This window comes from Globicephala melas, chromosome 1 (genome assembly GCF_963455315.2).
Source record: "Globicephala melas chromosome 1, mGloMel1.2, whole genome shotgun sequence".
NCBI classification, from domain to species: Eukaryota; Metazoa; Chordata; class Mammalia; order Artiodactyla; family Delphinidae; genus Globicephala; species Globicephala melas.
In genome coordinates, this window is record NC_083314.1 from 141,922,557 (window position 1) to 141,938,065 (window position 15,509).

Below are 15,509 nucleotides of genomic sequence, written 5' to 3' on the forward strand. Positions count from 1 at the left end.
GGAATGATTTTTCCCTGATAAAGGCATGTGGATTAAAAGTTATAGAAACTTCTTTTTTTGCCCTTGTACATTTTTTACTTTAGTATTCCAATTTTTCCTAGCTAAAGTTTCCTAAAATCAGATAATCCTTTTATTAACTAGTTAGATCAGTGATTCTTTAGTTTAAATGTGTAAGCCATTTTTTAAGTAGTAAGCTGTTGTGCTTCTACTTGTTGTAAGAGTCAGATTATTTAACATAACTAACCATTAACAGTTTGATTTGTTATTAAGTTCCTCTAAACTTTGGGAAAGAAACAGAAAGCATTAAATGAATTTTTTAACATACACTCTCAGAGAAGCTCTTGAATGTAAAGCATGTAATTTTACACAATATTGGGTCTTTTAATTATGTGTTTTTATAATTTGAAAATTGCATTTCACAACTTTTTAATGCCCAAGTTTGGTACATATTTCCCCATAATAATAGTAGTGATGATAATTGCAGTTATCACGGGCTGATTATGTGCCACACAGTATGCTAAATTCTTTGCATACATTTATCATTTAATCCTCACAATGGCCAAATGAGTATGGCAGTTTTATTATCCCCACTTTTTTAACAATCGTAGTTCTTGGTTCATTATGTAGTCTCATCATTAGTGCATTCTTGAGCCCTTTATGTTTGTGTATATGTGTGCACATTTATTTCTAATGCTCTAGTAAGCATTTTAGAAATCAGAAAACTGAGACAACTGAAATAAATTGTCCCTGGACACCCAGCTGTAAGTAGTGGAGCCAGGATTAAAAGTAAGGTCCGCCTGACTTTAAAACCTGTGCTCTTCACTTCTGTAATTGCAGAAAAAGCTTCATTGATCATCCTAGATAAAAGAATTTACCTTTTTCTTATTTTATCCACTTTATTTTGCTTCTTAGCACTTATCACCAATTGACATATGTATGTATTTTTCATCTGTTGTCTGTCTCCTTTGTTCACTGTTCCCCTAAAACAGTTCCAAGCATATAGTAGGTGCTTAGTGTGTATCAGTTGATATTTGAACAAATTAATCAATGCATTACGTATGCAGTCAGTGTGTACATCATTATGTAATGTGATAGATTTAGTAAGTTTTCTCTCTTTACATTATTATTCCTATACTGTATCTGTATAAGTAAAATCACTAGTGTGTGTCTTGCTAAAATACTGAAGTTGAATTGATGTAGTTATTTTATGCTTAGGAAAATTCTCTTATTCCGTTGTTCTATGAACTTATTCTTACAAGGAAAATATTTTTTTATTCTCAAATCAGCCTTTTTTTAATAACTGAAATCTGTTTTTTAGACTGTTATCCCAGTGCATGGAGTATTTTGATCTGAGGTGCCAATTATTAGATGATCTGACAAGTAAGTAGATGTCTAACTTTGATTTATGTTGGGGGAGGGGTTGGGAAGGACTAGAAAAGAAAGACAGACATTTCTAAATCTGACTTAATGTATCTCAGATATAAATAACATTAAAATTATTGTTTGAAGTTGAATTTTATTTTCTTGGAAATAGCATGTAAACCCATGTACCAGTTATCTCTTCTGCTATTATATACCCAACCAGTAATGTGTTAGAAGATTTGTTGATTTTAAAAATTGTCAAAGGCTCATATTTTAATTACACTGATACAGAACTATTAAGAAGAGTCTTTCCGTTATAGTCAATGCTGACAGTTTTGAAGGTTTGAAGGAAAGAGGGAATCTGCTGAGATATGTTGATAGTACTAGAAGTGAGTGATAGAAGTCAGGTAATTGTTTAGTGTTAGGTGTTTGCAATATCATTGTTACAAACTCTTTTGTTAGAGTGTTTAGATTTTAATCATCTGTACTTACTCTTATATAATGCAAAGGTTTGTTGGAGTCCTCTATGCAAATTTCAGTTGTTCCAGTCAAGAGTTCGTTAGTTTATTCCTTGTTCTTTACACAAAGTTTATAGGAAAGATTTGCTTCTGCCTATAGGAAATAAATAAAATGAAAGTCGGGATCAACAAAAATGTTAATTGGAAAAGAATGTCAAGACCAGGAGGTAAAAAAAAAAAAATACCTTGTGTATGTGCAGGCTGAAAAGCCCCACACAGTCAGAATGAGGTTTTGAGGAGGACCAAGGTAAAAAGGAAACCTCATTTGTTTGTTTGTTCTCAGTACCCTAGAGGAAGAACAGAATGGCTTCTCAAAAGAAACAGATCTTTTCTCCAGCACTCAAACCTAAAAGAAACTTCACACAAAGGTCTTCATGTAATGAACACATAAAGACAGAGTGACTAAGAAGCCTCAGCAGCATCTCTAAGGCAGATGCCTTCCTGGGTTTCATAAGTGTCTCTCAAAAGCTGTGGACGTGGTGCTCTGAGCAGGGCAGTGAAATTGGTTTTGTTGGAGCCTGAGATGATATAGTCTATGTGTCTTGAATCAGGGATAAGACCTGTACTATCTAGAGAAGTGGATGGACCACATGTCCATCTAACAGCCTAGCCTAGTACTGCATTTTTCAACTAGGCTTTCAGTGTTAAGTTGGGCAGCAGCCAGCGAAGGTTTGTTCTCTGGCTTGGACTTCGAGAGGGTATTCTGCTTTGCTGCTTGGGAACTGGACTCATGAGCTGTATGAGACACATACATCCTCAGAATGCATGAACAAGTTATTAGTGTCGGCGTTTGCTGTGCCAGTGAGCCATAAGTAAGGGATCCAAGATCCCTTAATGGGTTGTTGAGGGCAGGGAGGGAATATGTCTTGAAACAAGCAATATTTGCCATTTTTGGAGCATTTTCTGTATGCCAGTGCCTATACGAGACACTGTATACACAGCACGCTGCAGCGTAGGCGTTAGCCCCATTTCATAAATGAGGAAACAAGGATGCACAGTGTCGCCTGAAGTATCCCTTTCCACCTCACTCTGTGGGGCCTTGCCTGCCTGTGCCTGCAGTGCAGTGGGAAGAGAGCATGATTATTCCTGCTCTCCTCCCTAAGCCCCGCTTCCAACATGGAATCTTGTTTTCAATCCTTGGTTGGAGGGGAAAGTGGAATACATAATACAAAAGAGTGGTTCTCTGGAGGTTGGCCCATCATCTGGAAACATGGATTCTGCTGCTGTGCTGCGGACCCCTCTCTCCCTCACAGGGCTCCCCCCTCCCTTGGCATAGGTAACACGGTGGGAGTGATGGCTCTCCTCTCACCCCTCGACCCCTTCCTTCTCTAGAAGGGTTTCTTCCCTGGGACATCTGCTAACACCACCAAACAGGAGCTTCTTCGGAACAAGGAGTGTCCCTTTCATCTTGTACCCCCAGCGTCAGCACCGTGACCTGCACAGAGGAGGCACTCAGTACCGTGTGATTTGTGACAGAGGGAGGGAGGGAGGGAAGGAAAGGACGTGTTGAGCCTTCATAGTCCTGTGGGCAGCTGCTGTTCATTAGTGACAGTTTTTTTAAATCTGTGAAGTAGAAGATTGAGACTTGTCTCTGCTTACTTTAATTCAGGATTTTGACTCCATGAAAAGAAATCCTTCTTTCTTCAGGATGAGAGGTCGTTTTGTTTTGTTTTTCCATCTTAGCTTCAGAAATGGAGCAGTTAAGAATCAGCCCAGCTACCATGCTCGAAGATGAGATTACTTGGCTGGATAACTTTGAACCTAATCGCACAGCTGAATGTGAGACCAGTGAAGCAGATAACATTTTATTGGCAGGACACTTACGGCTCATCAAGACCCTTCTTTCACTCTGTGGGGCAGAAAAGGAAATGCTTGGTAATTATTACTTCATCTTACCATGTGATAGAGTACCTCATTTCTCAGTTATTGCCATAGTGTTGTGTGAAATTGGGAAAATAAGATAGGTGCTAAATGTTCCGTAGAAAATTGACCCTCAGACAGTAGGGTATTGTCTGGAATTTTAGTGGCTAACAAATTTAAGGTGTATTTTATCTGTGTCATTAAACCATATAGAGAATTTTATAGCGTTCAAAATAGTTGGCTCACATAACTTAGCAACAAATAAAAATTATAAATCAAAGTAGGTTTTTGTCTTCTCTTTTTCCTGTTACATACTTTATAAGATACAGCCCGTTGTATGTCTTACCTCTTTTAAGGATAATTCTTGTCTGGAGAGGCAGCCCCCAACCACCACCCCTGGATGGTGGGATACACATATAATTTGTAAAACCATATTTGGTATTATAAATTATATTCAGAAGACAAATCAAAATGTTAATTATCACTTTTATCACACAAACTGAGTTCTATAAAAATCTTGGCTATTGGGGATACATAGAAAAGAGTGATTCTAAACCAGGGTGAGATGGGCACATCATTTGGGTTTTTTTTTTTTTTTTTTTTGGTGGTACGTGGGCCTCTCACTGTTGTGGCCTCTCCCGTTGCGGAGCACAGGCTCCAGACGCACAGGCCCAGCGGCCATGGCTCACGGGCCCAGCCGCTCCGCGGCATGTGGGATCTTCCCAGACCAGGGCACGAACCCGCGTCCCCAGCATCGGCAGGCGGACTCTCAACCACTGCGCCAACTGGGAAGCCCGGCACATCATTTTTACCTAAAGATTTTTAAAGTTTTAAAAACTTTTATTTGGATTCCCCTATGCCCAAAGTAAAAGTTAATTATTCACTCAAACCGTCTGCCTTGTGATGTTCTTGGCATTTGTGTTTCTAAAGTGAAAGCTTAACTCCTTTCACTCTATTTTAAGCTCATAAAGGAAGGTTCCTTCGCTTGTCTATCTTTGCATCCTGTCCCGACTCTCCCACCCATCCCCACTCCTCTGCCCCACAGATCTTTGCCATGTATTATAAGAGCTCAAAAAATGAGCGTCAAGTTAAATTGAATGCCTTGCCTTTGGGTGGCCTCAGGTGCCTTTGCTGCTCTGATATGAAAGTGCAAGACAAGATCTTTGAATTAAAATGTGTTCATCCTCAACATGAATATTATGCTCTATTCCAGGTTCATCACTCATTAAACCATTATTAGATGACTTCCTTTTCCGAGCTTCTAGAATTATTTTAAATAGTCATTCTCCAGCTGGCAGTGCCGCCATCAGTCAACAGGACTTTCATCCAAAGTATGGAAAATGCACGTTGTGTTCAGTTTTGGTAAAAATTCTAATTCGAAACTTTAGTCCAAAAAAGATTTTCTTAACTTGGAGTTTGTCTTCCATCGTGTGAGTGTGTGTAGCTTGTAAGATATTATCCACTGTATAAAGAAATGCATGTAAGGGGGCTTAGGATAAAGCCTGCCTGGCACATAGCGATTGCCGAGCTGGTACTATTACTATCATCAAGATGGAAGAATAAGTAATAATGTGGTTAACTTGGTCAGTAACAAATTCCAGGAGAAACGGAGGTTGTAAGAATTGCTTCCGAAGTAAAGATAAACAGGCTCTGAGTCTTGAGGGTTTCTTTCTGCTAGGAGAAAAGCATAGGTGCTTTAGTGCATGAACCTTGTGATTTGCTGAGCATTGACTGTGTCCTTATCATTAAAACTGCTAGTGATTTATTATGGTGGTAATTTTAGAGTCAAATTTTATATTAGTTTTTATGGGTAGAAAGTTGAAAGATCTTTTGTAATGTTGACCCTTCGTGGGTGATGTTTGTACTCTTGGAAATAGGAAGAGGCAGCTACAAGCTGCCATCTTATTTACTCTGAACCTAACGTAACCTCATTCTTTTCTCACGAAAACCAGAGTTAATTGAGTAATCCTGAAGGAACTGAGGATTTGGTATTTAACCAGTGAAAAAAATTCCCATGCAATTTCAGTGGTTATTGAAATGGGCAAGGCATAATAAGCAGTATTTTATGGAATCTTAAGAGGTATCTTACCATGTGTGAATATTTCTCTATCTAGAGATTCCTTATTAGCAAAATCTGTTTTAAGTAATAAACCTTCATTAAAACTCTTGGGGTGTCCCTCACACTGTCACTCCCATTCTTACCTCTGCCCCAGTCTTGTTCTGGAAGATTTGGTGCTAGCTCTGCGGGAGTCTTTTATTAAAGCAGTAGAAACACGTGAGTATTTCAGTTTTCAGTGAACAGAGAAAATAAATTTTCAGCAGTTTTACTGAAATTTTTTTCATGAATTCTTCCATTTGTAATTATTAAAAGTAATACATCCGTCAACGAGGAGTTGTGGTTTTTTTTACTCATATACAGTGCCTTGAATAGAAAAGGAAACATTTTGTTTCATCCAGTGTACTGAACGGTGTTCATTTATCACAGTGACTCCCAGCCTTTTCCCACCTAAACACGAAAGCCAGAAAGAGATTTAAAATACACAGAAAGTCTTTTCACAAGTAATGCTATTCTTATATCACTCCAACAAAAGAACTTCTTGATGTTTAACCTGTATATATGGTACCTTCTATTCATTCTTTACCTGTCCCTTGCAACCCAGAAATGCAGGTAAGAAGCAAAGGACAGCGCCAGCTCCATGGCTCTTGTCCTCAGTGCCTGATGCAGTTCTGATCTCCATGCCCTTCAACCCCCTCTTAAACACATCTCCCACACTCCACTCCATAAGTGTTTCTCTCAAAGGTTGGATGTCCTCTTTTCTGTGTATCCTTCCTAACCTGTGATCTCCTAACAAATGCAAGGTTGGCTTAGGTGACTGTGAGAAATTACTGTCCATCCCCTAAATGATTTCTGCTAAAGGTGAGCAGCAAAGAAGCCTTCGGTTTCCTGCATAATGCTTGCTGGTTCTCTCTCATTGTCACTTTAAACAAGTTGACTTGGCAAACTATTTCTGTCTCCATATTTTCATAGATAGAAAGTTGGTTAGTGTCCTTGAAGAATTTTTTATCTGCAGGTGCACAGCAAATGTTTATGGGCATCTATTCTGATTTGTATAGCTTTCTGCCATGTAGATATTTGAATTTCAGGGCAGTAACTACAAAAACCTTTCTTTCTACCTACTTTAATTGAAAGATAGTTACTTCCATGTTGTGTTTTTGGTAAAGTTTTCAGACTCTCTATTCTCTATTCTTGCTGATCCATCCCTTAGATAATAATCTGGAGTCATAATTGAAAGATTTGCTACTTTATCATCAGGCCAAGAAGATACTTAGCTCTGAACCATAATCATCCCTCCTGTATTCATGGTCTCTTCCTTGGTTAAGTAAGCACCTCCAACTAGATTACTAGGTTGTGCCACCAGACCTGACTTAACCCTGTTTTAGGAATTGCAGCTCTTATATTTTCATTTCAAATGTTGATTTAGTTTAATGAGCGACTTAACTAAATTATTCACTGTTGAAATTGACTTGTGTCGTTTGTTTTTAGATGTAGTACAGTGAATAGCCGATTGGCAGCCTACGAAGTCCTTGTAATGCTGGCTGATAGCTCACCTTCAAATCTTCAGATTATTACAAAAGAACTACTTTCCATGCATCATCAACCTGATCCTGCTCTTACCAAGGAGTTTGATGTAAGTTTTCTAGACCTCAATGCACTTAATTTTTTTTAGAATGCTCTCTTAAACATAGTATTTTAAAACTATGTTTGCATTATCCTAGTCACAAAGAAAGTCAGTGTTATTCTTTTGCTTATCAAATTCACGTACTCAAATCAACTATATAGTGTATTACACTAATACACTATAATATATTACTAAATGGTACCCTTTTGATTAAAAAAGAGGAGAGATTTTCAAGTCAGTTGATAATTACTCTCAGTAAAAAGTAGCATTTGAATCTATTTTTTGAGGAACTATGCATGGCACAGTGCCAGGCACTAGAGCTACAAATTCCAGAAAACATTGGTTCTGTCACAGTATAGTCTATGTTCACTTAAATTCAACTAAGATTTATTGAGTTTACTATGCGCTAAGGTGTTGTTGGCTTTTGGAGCTCAGAAATGAAGATAGAACCCAGCACTAAGATTGAGGTATGTCCTGAATGCTCTACTAACAGAGAGGCACTTCAACACCAGATGGTGGTGTTTTAGAAAGCTTCTTAGAAATGATGGAATTTAAAATAGAGCCCTTAAGAGTGATGAGCCAATTGAAGCAAGGTGGGAAGGTCATTCCATACATGAGAAGCCATGGACAGCTTTGTATATGTCGGGATCTGCAAGAGGGAAGCGAGCTGCAAATGCCCTGGAATACCAGACCAGGAGCATGGGAGGACACTTCTAAAGCGTTTTCCACTAACGTCATAAAGAGGCAGTCTCATCCCTTTGGATGCCTGAGCTGAGTACTGTGGAACATACAAGTTAGGCAGGAAAAGAAGTGAGAACGGTGTTCTAAGTAGAGGAAAGAGCACTTGCAAAGTGGAATGTGAATGCGTAAATTGGGAACTATTTTGGTATGAACTGTTTAGTTTATAATGCTTACTTTATGCTATGCTTTAAGTTTTACATGCACTTATTTAATAATCAGATTAAAATGACAATCTTATTTTAATAAGTCAGGGATTATATCAGCATAGTGAAAATATTTGTCATATAAATACTTACCTTTTTAGCACTGTTATGAACCAGTTTTTCTTATTTTATAACTTTTTTTTTTAGTCTGTGCTTTGGACTACAAATAAATTACACTGTTAATTAGATCTTAGAAATCACCCTGCTCTAAGTGCATGTTAAATGTTAATGAAAAGTATGTGATATTTAGCAATTCCTTTCAGTCCAGAAGACCTCCAGGGTTTTGTCAATTGGTTAGTTATTACATGGTTACACGTACTTGATATATGCAGGTAACATGATTCTGGTCATAGGATTAGAACCAAGATTCTGCTGTAATAGCATTTCAGAGTGTGTCGTTACAATATCCATTGAAGTGCCATGTTGAACTTGTAACCAAGATGCCTTTTCTAGATGATTTCTACCTAGAAAAATACTGTCCTGGAATCTACATTGTTACAGATCATCCTTAAGTGAAATGCTAGGGTGTTTACATACTTACTTAATGGCATGCTTATTAGAGGAAGTTCAATAGAAGAATTTCACCTTCTCAAAAAAGGAAGGGAAGGGGCTTCCCTGGTGGCACAGTGATTGAGAGTCAGCCTGCCGATGCAGGGGACACGGGTTCGTGGCCCAGTCTGGGAAGATCCCACATGCCGCGGAGCGGCTGGGCCTGTGAGCCATGGCCGCTGAGCCTGTGCATCTGGAGCCTGTGCTCCACAACGGGAGAGGCCACAACAGTGAGAGACCCACGTACTGCAAAAAAAAAAAAAAAAAAAAAAAAGGAAGGGAAGGAATATGAATATGAGCCTTCCTTGACTATCCAGACAGGTTAGGATTCTTAGAGTAAACACTTCATAGAACCCTTCCTACTTTTCAGATTACTACCTCAGTTTGTAAATATATATCAGTATTTTTACTTAATTAATGTATACCCTACTATAATGTAAGCTCCTTGAGATCAAGCACTAAATACATTTCTGCTCTCTCTCATGTCCCTGGCACAATGCCTGGCACATTGTGCTCTTAAGAAATGTTTGTGGAATGATCATCAAGTGACTAAATGCAAGACTACATAGTGGATGTATAGGTACATGCTTCGTATATATGTGAGGTACTTTAGGAACTAAAAGGAAACATTGAGATAGTAGTTTTAGATTTGTATTGCATCTGCAGAGGTACTTCATGAACATAGGTTTGCTACCATAACTCGTAACACACTGAATGGATAAATCTGTGTCTCTCTTTTCCTCTCAGACATCTCATAAAGCTGTAAGGAAATGTGCTAGTGGCAGAGATACTAATTCTCTCTCTCTATTTCTGCTCCTCTCTTTCCTAGTACCTTCCCCCAGTGGATAGCAGGTCCAGCTCAGGGTTTGTGGGACTGAGGAATGGTGGCGCTACATGTTACATGAATGCAGTCTTCCAACAGCTGTATATGCAACCTGGTCTCCCGGAGGTGATTTTCTTCCTCTTTCCTGTTTAGTGTTATAAATGATGTATGTGTACATTGCCTGAGAACTGTTCCATATTCATATATTGCATTTTGGGGTTTACTAAACTGGACATAATTAGAGATTCTCTAGTAGCTTCTGAAATCTGTATAGATGACATTGTTCATAGTCACATATTTTTGTATATCTGCTTAGGTAATATGCTGCCTGTTTGACAGATGGATTTGACTTAATGTGCTTTTTGAACTCCTCAATTATTCTCAAATTGTATTCCATAAAGCTACTAACACTTTTGGTATTTTAGAAATATTTAGACTCTCTCGTTAGCATTCTGTAATAATCTATTAGTAGCTTGTGATATAGCAAAGCTATCAAATAGTTTCGAGAATATTCTGTGTGTCATCATGTCACACTTATTTCTTATAGAGATCCTGGCATTACTAGTTCCAGTTTCTCATAATCGAACAGAAGCTCAAAGAGATGATTTATTCATGATTACACCAGCTAGGAAGCGTTGAAGCTAAACATATGCAGAGTTACAGCCATATACAAACATACATACCATTCTGAAGGAGCAGTGGGTAGTCACACATACAGAAGTCAAGATTTTCTGAAAGCAGTTGAATATTTCTAATTTAATACAGTTCATTTCTTTTTAGTCATTACTTTCAGTGGATGATGACACGGACAATCCAGACGATAGTGTATTCTACCAAGTGCAGTCTCTCTTTGGGCATTTGATGGAAAGCAAGCTGCAGTACTATGTACCTGAGAACTTTTGGAAGGTATTTTACCCAGTAACTCTTTAGATTGAAGGGTGTTAGGTATTTGGAGTGTGGCTGCCTTCTTCTCTAGTGTCTTGTTTATTGACTCTAGACTAATCCCATTGCCAAGAACCTATAAAAGAAATGTCTATACCATTCTTATTGGCATTGGAGCTTGAGTCAAGTGATTACAATGTTGAGAATAGTCATTTATAATTTCTAGGGTTTTGCTAATCTTAAATGTTTTGACTATTTCCCATTATTCTTGTTTAGCTGTTTGAAATATTTGTTCAAATTATTCCTCTGAACTTATGCCAATTTCACTAATACCTCTAAATAAAGACCATTCTTCTAAAACACTGCTTTACTATGTTTTACCTTATATTTTCCCCTATAGGTTGGTTAGTTTCTAAGAGAGAAACTCTGTTCCCTGGCCTTAGATCTCACCCTCTATGGTTTCATAGACTTAGTATAAAGGGACCGAGGAAAAACATAGATGGCTGAATGCAAGCTAATCTCATGTCAGTAAAAACTTTTATACCCTAATAGTAAACTTGGTTTTTAGAAGCATTTAAGGACTCTTTCATTTTCCTTTTCTACCATATTCAGAAATTGCTATTTTTCATGTAACGACATATTTAATTCTTGTTACATAGATTTTCAAGATGTGGAACAAAGAACTTTATGTGAGAGAACAACAGGATGCATATGAATTCTTCACCAGTCTCATCGATCAGATGGATGAATATCTCAAGGTAGAAAAAGTTTCATTTTCCCTCTAACTCCCTCAAACTCTATAACATGAGAGCAGTGGTTTAGGATTTGGGATTACTATGAAACTGACAAATCAGAAAGTGATTGTCTTTAATACCACAACAGTAATTCATTTCTTCTGGGTTTGAATATCAAAACATATACAGAACACTATAGATTATAGATTTATTTTCTTCTTAATTCATCTGACACTTGATAAAGTATGTAACTCTTAACCTATACCCCATAATGATAACCATTTGTGGCTACACGCTCTGTGTCTGCATTGAAGTAACCTGGCCTCAGAGGAGTGCTGCTGTCACCGGTGAACTGATGGCCCCGTGCAGAACTGTTTTGCTCTGTCAAAGGGTACAAAAGGACCAGGTTCAAAAGTTGTTTGTGGTTGTGCGACCCAAAGCTTCCTACCTCTACCCAGGAAAATGTGTCACAAACTTCCTAAGTGGTATTGCCTTCTAAGATACAGACAGCTTCCCATCACTGCCAGCATTTGCCTCTCCTCTCAGTAGGCACAAATTATCCATTTCTTTTTTAAAAAATAACTCATAGGGACTTCCCTCGTCGTCCAGTGGTTAGGACTCCACAGTTCTGCTGTAGGGGGCACGGGTTCAATCCCTGGTCGGGGAACTAGATCCCACATGCATGCTGTAACTAAGAGTTAGCATTCCACAACTAAGGAGCCGGCGATCTGCAACTAAGGAGCCAGTGAGCCACAACTAAGGAGCCCACCTGCCGCAACTAAGACCCGGCGCAACTGGGAAAAAAAAATAATAATAACCTATAGGGACTTCCCTGGCAGTCCAGTGGTTAGGACTCCACACTTCCACTGCAGGGGGCACAGGTTCGATCCCTGGTTGGGGAACTAAGATCCCGAAACCTGCACAGCGCAGCCAAAAATATAAATTAAATAAAAATAACATAAATTTGTAGCATTCTATCCACAAGAAAAAAGAGAAGATCATGGAGAGCTTGATAATTGTGGCAAGGGGAGAAGGAGTCGGGATCATCATGGATCATCTGAATCCTTCTGGATCCTGTCATCAGTGTGGCTGACGGTGCTCCTCTTCCTTTTCTGACCATTTGCATTACTCTGGCAGCGGGTCTCATGAGTTATAATTCTTTCATTAGTTCCCAGCTTAAACTACCAAGCTGACTTGTTTTATTTTGTTGGTTAAATTAAAATCTATGCTTTAGCTCAGGTCTAAGTAAAATTCTGTATAAACAACCTAAAAGTTCTAGAGGCATCAACTAAAATTTTAACTTTTTATTTCAACAGAAAATGGGGAGAGACCAAATTTTTAAGAATACTTTTCAGGGCATCTATTCTGATCAGAAGATCTGTAAAGACTGTCCTCACAGGTTAGTGAAGATAACACTGACATCAGAAAATAATCACCGTCATTTTTAAATGATTCTTCTAGAATGTTGTAAATTTTTTATTCATTGAGAGGTTTGCAGATATATCTCCTAATGGATCTATAAATGTTTATTGAATTAAATTTCTTTGGTGACATTTCCAGGGAATTAATTTCCATTTCTAAAATTTCTTTGTTGAAATTCATAATTTTAAGCAATTCTAAGTGGTCAAAAATTGGCATTTTTATTTAGTATACTTTTAGAAGGATGAGAAGAAGGTGTGTGTTAATTATAGTGATTAGGAATGTATCAGTAGTTCTGTGTTCAATCTCAAGTATTGTGGTAATTTCAAGATTTTTAAATTCCATTGCTGATATGGTGTTTCTGTTATTTCCTAAGCAGATATGAGCGCGAGGAAGCTTTCATGGCTCTCAATCTAGGAGTTACTTCCTGTCAGAGTTTGGAAATTTCTTTGGACCAGTTTGTTAGAGGAGAAGTTCTAGAGGGAAGTAATGCATATTACTGTGAAAAGTGTAAAGAAAAGGTATTACATTTGCCCTTTTCAAAACACAAGATTAATTTGTTATTCATGGACTTCGTCTTTATGTTTTATGTAAGATCAGTATTAAGCTGCTATTGTTATTGCCATTAAATTGTGTCATGACTTGTGTTCACAGAGATGGGAAAGCCCTGTAGAAATCTGTGACCTTCATATTAATTACTTTGTTATTTTATTGTCTCCATGGAGATAATTGGGTTTTGCTTCTCGTTAGAGAACAACAGTGAAAAGGACCTGTATTAAGTCATTACCTAGTGTCTTGGTCATCCACCTGATGAGATTTGGATTTGACTGGGAGAGTGGACGCTCCATTAAATATGACGAACAGATAAGGGTAACTTATTTTTTTTTCTTGGTTTTTTAATAACCATTATTACTGTGCTCCCTTTATTGTTTCCTTTTTATATTTTCAAATTTCATCTAAAATGCGAAAGGCTGTGGTCTCAGCATTCTGAGAAGTGCACAGCCCCTCGTCTTAAGCAGCTGCTACTAGTGGTACCGGCAGATCTCTAGACAGTAACCCTTATTTCTAGAAGGCATCCTGGTGACAGCTATGAAGTGAAATCCTTTCCTTAATGCTCAAGCAAGAGACTGCTTAAACCTTCCTAGACTTGTAAGCCATTCTGAAATTGTGTACTTGAATTGGAGGGTAGTCCTAGCTTAAATTAGGAAAACACATCCCTCTTCTTTGTACAGACGTAACTGGGTGTGATCCTATATGTTACTAACCAACATTGTGCTCTTTTTGCTTTTTAAATAGTTTCCCTGGATGCTAAACATGGAGCCTTACACAGTTTCAGGAATGGCTCGCCAAGATTCATCTTCGGAAGTTGGTGAAAACGGGCGAAATATGGATCAGGGAGGTGGAGGATCTCCACGAAAAAAAGTTGCCCTTACAGAAAACTACGAACTTGTCGGCGTCATTGTACATAGTGGGCAGGCACATGCAGGCCACTACTATTCCTTCATCAAGGACAGGCGGTAAGGGGTTCTCGTACCGCTCCCTCACTCCACCCTTCCAGTAGTCTCTCCTCCATTCCCTGCCCTGCCGTACCTCTCCTCCACTCCCCCTGCTTTCCTATGTCCCTCCTCTGCTCCCCCTGCCCTGCTGTACCTCTCCTCTGCTACCCCTACCCTCCTATGTCTTTTCTATGCATTCTCTGCCCTCCTGTATCCCTCCTCCACTCCCCCTGCCCTCCTATATCCCTCCTCCACTCCCCCTGCCCACCCTGTCTCTCCCCTCTGCTCTCCCTGCCCTACTTTGTCATCCACACTTATCATTACGGTGCAAAGAAGCTTTCACATTGTTCTTTGATCTTATTTCATATTGGATTTTTAAAAGTTGTTGCAATTGTTTTATCCCTTCAATTTGAAAAGTTGTTTAAGAAATTGAAGTAACTGTTGCTATATTTTTCTTAGGTGTTTTCAAATGGTAATTACCTGCTGTATTTGTAGACAATACATAGAGATAAATGCTGGGGATGGGGATGTTTGATTTGTAACTTCATAATATTTGTTTTATCAAATCTGTGCTCTAGGGGATGTGGAAAAGGAAAGTGGTATAAATTTAATGACACAGTTATAGAAGAATTTGACCTAAATGATGAGACCCTAGAGTACGAATGCTTTGGAGGAGAATATAGACCAAAAGTTTATGATCAAAGTAAGTATTTGCAAATGTATATTTTCCATTAGTTTTATTTTCTTAATTTATAGTTTTCTATCAAATTGGAAGCAGTATTTTTTATATAAAAATAGAACAGATTTTATTTTTTTTACATACTACTGCTCTAGCCATGTAGGTCCACGAACTCCGTGATAGCCAGGGTGAAAAGGTTCCAGCTGCTTACAGAATTCTTTTTAAGTAATTCCTTACAACAGCCCTGGGATGGAGGATGAGTTCAATGGAAGAAATGAATATTAAAGAACAACTTGAAAGAATTTCAACCTTAAAAATAGTTTCGGAAGTAGTAGTCCACTAAAATTTTCAAATTTCCTTTTCACTTATGTAGAGGTGTGATTAATGGAGAAGACATTTCTAGCACCTGTGTTTTTAAAACCTTATTTGTTATGCAGTGTGGTAAAGGAATCTTTCCACAACTCTACCCCCAGAAGAAAAAAAATAAGGAAAAGTACATCACAGAATCCCATCACAATTTGCTATTTGAAGAAGAAATATTTTTCAGAGACCTTAACATTTTT

General features: G+C 38.2%; 1 protein-coding gene across 5 annotated transcripts in view; it reads left to right on the forward strand.

Moving 5' to 3' along the window:
* Positions 1–15,509, forward strand: part of USP24 (ubiquitin specific peptidase 24) — a 149,991-nt gene that overhangs the window by 101,509 nt on the left and 32,973 nt on the right. For all 5 annotated transcript variants that reach the window (XR_009565233.1, XM_030870265.2, XM_060305073.1 and 2 more), the window contains 12 exons: positions 1,319–1,380; positions 3,564–3,755; positions 4,954–5,071; positions 7,285–7,429; positions 9,743–9,862; positions 10,517–10,642; positions 11,278–11,376; positions 12,669–12,751; positions 13,151–13,292; positions 13,522–13,641; positions 14,068–14,288; positions 14,846–14,970. Coding sequence is in view for 4 of the 5 variants with exons in the window: in XM_030870265.2 (XP_030726125.2) it covers positions 1,319–1,380; positions 3,564–3,755; positions 4,954–5,071; positions 7,285–7,429; positions 9,743–9,862; positions 10,517–10,642; positions 11,278–11,376; positions 12,669–12,751; positions 13,151–13,292; positions 13,522–13,641; positions 14,068–14,288; positions 14,846–14,970 (1,553 nt within the window). In the remaining variant the exon portion in view is untranslated. The remainder of the gene's footprint in view (positions 1–1,318; positions 1,381–3,563; positions 3,756–4,953; positions 5,072–7,284; positions 7,430–9,742; positions 9,863–10,516; positions 10,643–11,277; positions 11,377–12,668; positions 12,752–13,150; positions 13,293–13,521; positions 13,642–14,067; positions 14,289–14,845; positions 14,971–15,509) is intronic.